The 8,950-nt window shown below is 46.2% G+C and overlaps 1 protein-coding gene and 1 long non-coding RNA gene across 2 annotated transcripts in view; both read left to right on the top strand.

The window, feature by feature from the left end:
• The first annotated feature begins 1,370 nt into the window (after positions 1–1,370).
• Positions 1,371–4,627, top strand: LOC102757446. Its single transcript, XR_436035.2, has 2 exons — positions 1,371–1,748; positions 4,514–4,627. It is a non-coding gene; the product is annotated as an uncharacterized LOC102757446 (long non-coding RNA).
• A 3,279-nt stretch (positions 4,628–7,906) lies between these two features.
• LOC102757164 (asialoglycoprotein receptor 1) overlaps positions 7,907–8,950 on the top strand; it is a 3,281-nt gene continuing 2,237 nt past the window's right edge. The window contains exons 1-3 of the mRNA XM_015568667.1: positions 7,907–8,021; positions 8,612–8,783; positions 8,895–8,935. Of these exons, the coding sequence (XP_015424153.1) occupies positions 7,955–8,021; positions 8,612–8,783; positions 8,895–8,935 (280 nt within the window). The 5' untranslated portion in view covers positions 7,907–7,954. The remainder of the gene's footprint in view (positions 8,022–8,611; positions 8,784–8,894; positions 8,936–8,950) is intronic.

Here is an 8,950-nt window from a genome sequence, read left to right as displayed (position 1 = left end):
CTTTTCCTGTTTTCATAGAAATTTTGCTGGGTTTCTGAAGCTGAGAATGATTATTGGTAAAAGCCCCGACATTAAAACAGGAGTTGAACCCATGTAGGCAGAGGGGAAAACAAGCAACCACCACTCTTCCCAGCCTCTGTAAGAGAGGAGGGAGTTGAGATTATTTCAAGGAAATTTCAGATGTAAAGCTGGGCTGGAGCTGTCCCATTCATCAGCTAATCAGGCTATCCTTGGCCATCTGCCAGGACAAGGAGGCCTAGTGGACTCCATGGATGTCAGGCTTGAGCCATATAGGAAGTGAGGCTGAAAGAGACGGTGGGTGTACAGCTGCCATCTGGGGCAGGAACCCATGGTGACCATTACAGAGGGAAGCCAGAGAGTTCATGGTCCTCATGAGGGACTTCCATGGTGAGAGGGTCCCCTAGGGCAGTGAAGGCGAACCTATGACACGCGTGTCAGAGGTGACACGCAAACTCATTTTTTTGGTTGATTTTCTTTGTTAAATGGCATTTAAATATATAAAGTAAATATCAAAAACATAAATCTTTGTTTTACTATGGTTGCAAATATCAAAAAATTTCTATGTGTGACACGGCACCAGAGTTAACTTAGGGTTTTTCAAAATGCTGACACTCTGAGCTCAAAAGGTTCGCCATCACTGCCCGAGGGGGTCTCGAAGGCACCAAAGGATCCAATGAGAGGCTGGTGTTGGATGGCTGCTGTGAAGAACAGCTTGACCACCACAATAGCACCAGGTCACGGGCCTCTTTTCCTGGTGTTCCTTTTTAAAACAAATTTGATATGCTGTATTTTAATTGTAGTTGAGTTCAAACTTAGTTCCTTGTTTCTCTTGAGACTTTGTCTATGATCCATGGATTATTTAGAAACAGGTTGCTTAATTCCTGGGTTCTGGTGATTTTTAAATTACATTGCTGTTACTGATTTCTAGTTAAATTCCATTATGATCTGAGTACATATGTTATAAAGTTTTAATTTGTTCATGTTTATTAAAGTCTGTTGTATGATCCATGATATGATATATCTTCAAGTTAAGTTCTATGTAGTACTTACAATTAATGTGTACTCTGCTGTTTTAAGGTGGCATTTATGGTCTATAAATGTCAGAGAAATTACATATAAACACAATGCAAGCGTGATCTAAATGCCAATTAACTTTTTGGGAACAGGATAAAATAACTTTACTGTTCAATAGAACAATAAAAGATACCCAGTGTGGGAAACTGATGTAGGGTTGAGCCTCGGGCTGAGCTGCTGGCAAAGTCACAAACAAGTCCCAGCTTAGAGGGCTCAGTCCTCTTAGCATAATTAGGCTTGACCTTATAACACTCCCAGATCTTTACCTGGGAAGCTAACGGGCTGAGGGAAGTGCAGGGAGTGTAAACATGGTCAAAACAGGTGAAACTCACAAGAACTGTCACTATGGTAACCACTGCATTGTTTACCTCAGACTATAAAAGGTCGGTGTGGACTGAGCACGGGTGGAAGTCCTTCCTCTTGAGTTGGACTTACCTGCCTGGTCCCCCAATATTTCCAAATTATCTCTTGTCTTTCCTATTTCATTTGTGTGCGGCTCCTCTTCCAGATGTTGAACCCTGAACCACGCGGGACGTGGAGGGGAACATTTATGACATCTGGCGCCCGAGGGGGACTCTGGAAGTGAATGTTTCGCTAGAGCGAAAAAACAAAGTTTCACTGGCAAAGTGAGGAACAAAGAATTCACCGTAAAGGTAGGAAAAGTCACCGTAAAGGTGAGGGGTTATTTCACCGCACAGAAATGGCCACAATCAGCTACAGTAGTCCGGAGCTGTAGGCGGTGTGGGAACGTTTTCTCAACCAGGCTAACCGGGCAGGATTCGGCTTAAAAAAAAAAAAAAATATTCGGCTTTAAAAAGTAAGAAGGTACATTTGATCTTGAAAGTTTGCCAAAAAGTAAGTCAGAACTTGAAAAAAGTTCAGCAAGCAGGGAAAAACTTATCTTAAAAAACAAAAAACAAAACTGTTTTTCCATGGGGAACACAATATTGCGTTTGCTAGAGCCTTTTAGAGAGGCTGAGAAGGAGCCTCCTCGCCTGGTTCCCTCCGCTCCTCCTAGAGGGGAGCAGGAAGAAAAGTTGGAGGAATGGCCTTCGTGGCGCCCTCCACCTCCATGTCCTAATTCTGAAATGATTAACTCGCCATTAATGGAATCACCTATGCAAAAAGCCATCAGAGAAGGATTGAAGGACATGCTGGCGGAAGAAAGGTTTGCATTTCCTGTCATACAGGTAGCTGACCCACAGCTCCTGAATCAGAAAACAAGACACCATGAAAAAATTGACTTTAAAATGATAAAGGCCTTACGTGAACGTGTAGTTCAAAATGGTCCAACCGCTCCTTTTACAGGAGAAATTATGAATAATATTTCTGAAGCATTCTTAATTCCTTATGATTGGTACCCTCTAGCTCGTGCAACTCTGGATGGAGGAGATTATTTACTATGGAAGGGAGAATTTTTGGAGAAATGCCAGGAGCCCATACAAACCGTGGACTGAATGCTCAAATAACTTATGAAATGCTAGCAGGACTGGGACATTATAATGACATGCAAACCCAGTGAAAGTATTTGCAACTGGCATATGAGCAAAGTAGAGTTTGTGGAAGGAAAGCTTGGTGGGCTTTACCAGCAAAAGGGGACTCTGAGGGAGCTTTTAGTAAGTGCATGCAGGGGCCTTTAGAATCATTTTCTGATTTTGTGGCTCGACTCACTCGAGCAGTGAGACGACAGATTCAACATGAGACAGCAGGAGATATTTTAATTCAGCAATTAGCTTATGAAAACGCCCATGAGGATTGTAAGAAATGCCTGATGCCTCTGAGAAAAGGTAGTACCATTACAGAAATGATTCGAGCATGTCAGAATGTGGGGTCAGGCACTTTTCTAGCAAATGTACTCGCCGCCGCTGTAACCGTAAAGAATAATAAGTGTTATAACTGTGGGAAAACAGGACAGTTTAGAAAAGAATGGGGGCAATTAAGAAGGACACCAAGGTGGCTCTCTAGGGAAAGGCGCGAACATCCCGCCCCTTGAGCCGATCAACACAAATCCAACCTCTCGGTGTCCTAGGTGCCAGAAGGGCTACCATTGGGCCAGCCATTGTAAATCAAGATTCCATAAAAATAGGCAGCCGTTAGATCAAAACACAGGGTATGGCCAACCACAGGGAAACGGCCACCCCCAGCCCTGTCATCAATAGGGGAGATCCGCCCTGCAAAGCCCACAGTGGACTCTGTGATTCGGGCCCCTCCAGGGAGCGCAGGCATAGATCTTAACAGTACTATAGCGGTCACCTTGACCCCCAAGATGGCTCAGCAAGCTGTTCCTACAGGAATCTGGGGAACTCTGCCACCAGGAACTTTAGGATTAATTTTAGGGTGGAGTGGAAACACTCTGAAAGGATTAACTGTTTTGCCTGGGGTCATAGATTCAGACTATGAGGGAGAGATTAAAGTAATATTAGAATGTAATCAGATTATACGCATTACTCCAGGACAACGGATTGCTCAGATACTACTTTTACCTTATGTTCAGCAAGGCGAGGCTATAAACAGGAAAAGAGGGGTGCAAGGGTTTGGAAGCTGACATCTATTGGATACAGGAAATTAGCAAAACCCATCCTATGATTAATTTAAGAATAGAAGGAAAAATGTTTAAGGGCCTAGTAGACACTGGGGCAGATGTCAGCATTCTCAGCAAAGAATTCTGGCCTCCAAGTTGGTCCGAGGTAGAAGCTATGGACTCAATTAGGAGGGTGGGAGTTCCTGATAACACACAACGTAGTGCTGCAGTCTTAAGGTGGCAAGATGAGGAAGGACAGACAGGATGGTTTCAGCCCTACATTGTCTCTGGAATTGCGGTCAATTTGCGGGGCCGAGATGTCTTAGAAGGTTTACAAGCTTGTATTATTACCATCAAAGGACAGCAGTTTATAGCTCAGATGGGCTTAAAATGTTTAAGTTTTAAAATGTTTTGGGTTATGGATTGGCATTGTTTTGTTATTGTTTTAATAGCCAGAGTTTTGTTCTTGATATTTAAGTTTTATTTTCATTATAGTAGCTAATAATAATAATAAAAAAGGGTGAGATGTGGGGTTGACTGATATAGGGTTGAGCCTCGGACTGAGCTGCTGGCAAAGTCACAAACAAGTCCCAGCTTAAAGGGCTCAGTCCTCTTAGCATAATTAGGCTTGACCTTATAACACTCCCAGATCTTACCTGGGAAGCTAATGGGCTGAGGGAAGTGCAGGGAGTGTAAACATGATCAAAACAGGTGAAACTCACAAGAACTGTAACTATGGTAAACACTGCATTGCTTACCTCAGACTATAAAGGTCGGTGCGGACTGAGCATGGGTGGAAGTCCTTCCTCTTGAGTTGGACTTACCTGCCTGGTCCCCCAATATTTCCAAATTATTTCTTGTCTTTTCTATTTCATTTGTGTGCGGCTCCTCTTCCAGATATTGAACCCTAAACCACGCGGGATGTGGAGGGAAACATTTACGACAACCCAGTGAGAAAATTTTGAAGGGAAACACTGAAAAATAGAAGCAAGAAATTTTCTAAACCATTTTGAGAAAGAAAATGCAAAAACAACAATAACAAAACAACAACCTGTCAAAGTCAGAAAAAAAAGGCAAAAAAATATGGTAGATCAAAACATAAAATTATAGTCCTGATCAGTTTGGTTCAGTGAATAGAGCATTGGTCTACAGACTGAAGGGTCCTAGACTCCATTCCGGTTAAGGGCATGTACCTTTGCTGTAGGCTGGATCCTCCAGCCCTGGGTGGGGCATGTGCGGGAAGCACTCAATCGATGTGTTTCTCTCTTATCGATGTTTCTCTCTCTGTGTCTCTCCCCCTCCCTTCCACTCTTTCTCAAAATCAATGGGAAAAACTCCAAATTCCTTATTTTACCTGCTCCGTGCGTGCTAGACTCCAGCCTCCTAAGAGGGATCACTGGAAGCCCTGCGGTGGTCTCTGCCCACTAAGGGGTCTGCTGCTTGGAAGAGGTTCTGCACGGGAGAAAAGCTGGGGTGGAGGAGTGGAGGGGTGGGGAAAGGCATTTTTGGTCCCCCCCCCCCCGAGCGTGTTACCTTTGCCTTTCCCTCTCCTAAGCTCCAAGGGTTCTTCTTCTGCCTCTGTAACTTGTTTCCTCAGTCTATGCAGCCCAGCTGGCTCACTTCTACTACCTTGTAAATAAAGTTTCTAAATAAACTTTCTCTTATAATTTGGAAAAAAAATCAATGGAAAATATCCTTGGATGAGGGTTAAAAACAAACCCCCCCCCCCCCATAAAATTATATAGCAAAAATAAATTATCCTATCTAATAAAGAGGGAATATGCTAATTGACCCCCATGCCATCACAAAGATGGCGGTGCCCACAGCCAATAAGGAGGGACTATGCTAATTGACTGCCCCACCCTCAAAGATGGCGGCACCCACAGCCACAAGATGATGGTGCCCAGTCCCCTCAGCCCCACCAGGGTGCCTGCCTCCTGAGTTTCCCAGTCCCCTCAGCCTCCCAGCCACCCAGGGCCGGCCTGAGGCACAGGCAAGCCTCAGTTGGTGGCTGCCCAGCTGCCCAGGGCTGCCTGAGGCTCTGTTAACCAGGGCTGGCTGAGGCTTGTGCTGCCAGCAGTGGCAGCAGCAGAGATGTGATGGGGGTATCGCCTTCCCCTGATCGCCAGGTCGTCTCGTGCCCCTGAGGGATCCGGGACTGTCACAGGGGGGAGGCTGGGCTGAGGGACCCCCCCCCCCCCAGTGCATTAATTTTCATGCACCAGGCCTCTAGTCCTATATAATAAAAGGCTAATATGCAAATTGACTGAATGGCAGAATGACCAGTAGCTATGATGCACACTGACCATCAAGGGGCATATGTTCAAAGCAGGAGCTGCCCCCTGGTGGTCAGTGTGCTCCCACAGGGGGAGCACTGCTCAGCCAGAAGCCAGGCTCACGGCTGGCAAGCACAGCAGTGGTGGCGGGAGCCTCTCTTGCCTCTGCGGCAGCACTAAGGACCCCTCAGCGAACATCCCCCGAGGGGTCCCAGACTGTGAGAAGGCACAGGCCGGGCTGTGGGACCCCCACCCCAGTGCATGAATGTCATGCACCAGGCCTCTAGTAGTATTAATAATATAATAAATGTGAATAGTAAATAGGTTTAATTCTAATAAACGGACAGAAAATCTTAGGTTGGGTAAAAAAAAAATCCAGATAGAAGCGGTTTATAAGCCATGGTCATATATTTAAAACAAAACAACCGCCCTAACCAGTTTGGCTCAGTGGATAGAGCACCGGCCTGAGGATTGAAGGGTCCCAGGTTCGATTCTGGTCAAGGGCATGTACCTTGGTTGCGGGCACATCCCCAGTAGGAGGTGTGCAGGAGGCAGCTGATCAATGTTTCTCTCCCATTGATGTTTCTAACTCTCTATCCCTCTCCCTTCTTCTCTGTAAAAAAAATCAATAAAATATATTTAAAAACAAAAAACAAACAAACAAAAAAAACCCCAAAACAACACCAAATCTCTATATATATGTATACAAGCCTAAGCAATCGTTATGACCGGTCAACCAGTCACTATGATGCCCAGTGACCACTTATTCCTTCTGGTCAGGACTCATTTCACAATAATAAAAATGAGGAAGTTAGGAAGGCTGAAAGAAGCGGAAAGGGAGGAGACATACACTGGAGGAGGAGAGCAAAGCTGGCTTGATAGCTAACACCCCAAACACGCAGTCTCAACCTGTGATCTGATTCTTATTTACTACCCAAAGTCAAGGAAATGAGAGATCCCAGAGTATAGACTCCTGGGCTTTCAGACAGAGACCAGCAGGACGCCAGTCATTTATTCGACTCCTCCACCAGGCACCTCTACCCCACTCTCCAGGATTTTATTTTATTCAACTCTACTCACTGCTGCACAGCAAGCCCAAGAATAACAACCTTCAGACTTTGCACAGGTAACTGGGCTGGGGATGCAGGTGAGACCAAGGGGACAGGGAGGGAGTTAGAGAAAGCAGGGAGAGGGGCTGTGGGTCTCAACTGGGACTGAATAGAAAGAGATATAAAAGGGCAGCTTGGAGATTTAGTGGCCAAGTGGAAATTTTAGACTCTATTCACTTAACTGGATTCAGGTTGAAATATGACAGCCAAACCTCCGTCACAAACTGAGACTCACTCAGCCCCATCTCCAGCCCCATCTTTAGCCCCAGCCTAGCCTCAGTCCTAACCTCATTAGAAACACCATCTTCTCCTTTAACCCCCAAACATAGCTTCAACCCCAAAGTCAACATGAATCTTAACACAAGCCCCAAATTGACTCTCTTCTGTTTCCAGCTTCAGGTTCAAGCTGAAGTATTAACCAAGATCAAAGGAGATGCAAACTCAATTGCATCCCCAATGTTAGATCCAATCCTAGTCACATATTTAGCTCCAACTTTACCTTCACCTTCATTGCCACACTCAATCTGACCCCAGCCCCAAAACCAATCCTGACCCCACTTCCAACCTCTGCTGCAAACGTAGGCCCATTCCCATTCTCTCCCGAACCCTTGGCTCATCCTCAACCTGAACTTCTCTTACCTCAACATCATCCCTGACTTCAGCTCCAACCTCCTCCAGCCTCTAACTCCGTGGTCGGCAAACTGCGGCTTGCGAGCCACATGTGGCTCTTTGGCCCCCTGAGTGTGGCTCTTCCTAAGACTTAGGAGTACCCTAATTAAGTTAATAACAATGTGCCTACCTATATAGTTTTAAAAATTTGGCTCTCAAAAGTAATTTCAATCATTGTACTGTTGATATTTGGCTCTGTTGACTATTGAGTTTGCCGACCACTGGCTTAACTCCATCCCTAGCCTGGCCTCTGGCCCTGCCTCCATTTCAGAGTTGGTCCAAGGATGTCAATGAAGTATGAAGACCTCCAGTCCTTGGAGAGTGAGAAGAAAAGCCAGGGTTCTAGAAATGGTAAGAGGAAAGGAGAAATGGTGTCTTCTAAAATACTTCATTAATATGTTTAGAAGGATATCTGTTGTCATGGTATATCTGCACCTCTACCATGTCCACTGCTGGGCTCTCCCACTCTGAGGGGGCTCCCATATGAAGAGGATTCACAATCCTCTGAAGGACAGGATCAGGGTGGACCAAAGCGGTCCTGGCTGCTATACTCTGGGAAAGGTCATGAGCATTTCCACTGGGAGAGTGAACAGTCATGTTTGGAAGAAAAACGGTGGCGAACCTGACAATACAGATAAGCACGAGCCTGCTGAGGGCCTGGCTGCCCGGCTCACTCTGTGTCCTCCTGCCCCTGTCCCAGCCCTGATGATAAGACCTTACATATCGTCATCATGTGTTTCCGGGGGAGAGGAGGTTTGTGTGACTGAGAACTTGTGCTGGTCCATGAGGGGTGAGATGCCTGGGCATCCCCTGCACCACAACCTCTCCCCAGCTTTCCCTGCACCACTCTTCATCCCTGACAGGTCCCTGTGGCCCTCTGCTCCTCCCCTGTGTCTCTCCTGTCCTCAACCTCCATGTCCTGATGTCCTCTCTTCTTGCAGGGCTGCCTCCTCCCCCAGCCTTCCTGCAGCATGTCTGCTCTGGCCCCTGGCCCCTTCTGCTCTCTCTGGGCCTCATCCTTCTCCTGATGATTGGTATCTGCGTGATTGGATCCAAAAGTGAGTGTCCCAGGATGGGCAGGGAAGGGGGCGCCAGTGGGGTACAGGAACCCAGGCACTGATGATGCTCATGGTGGGTAAAGATAGCTGCTGGCTCTGTTGCTTACTCATGGGTAATGTAGTCCAAGTGCCTAACCTCTGGAAGCCTGAGTTTCCTCTCTGCAAGCTTGGATAACAACAGTGCCTGTCCCTTAAAGTGGGGTGGCTGTGAGGACCCACTGA

Source organism: Myotis davidii, unplaced genomic scaffold (assembly GCF_000327345.1).
Source record: "Myotis davidii unplaced genomic scaffold, ASM32734v1 scaffold2305, whole genome shotgun sequence".
NCBI lineage: Eukaryota > Metazoa > Chordata > Mammalia > Chiroptera > Vespertilionidae > Myotis > Myotis davidii.
Note: the sequence above shows the minus strand (reverse complement) of the source record. Positions and strands in the feature narration are given on the sequence as shown.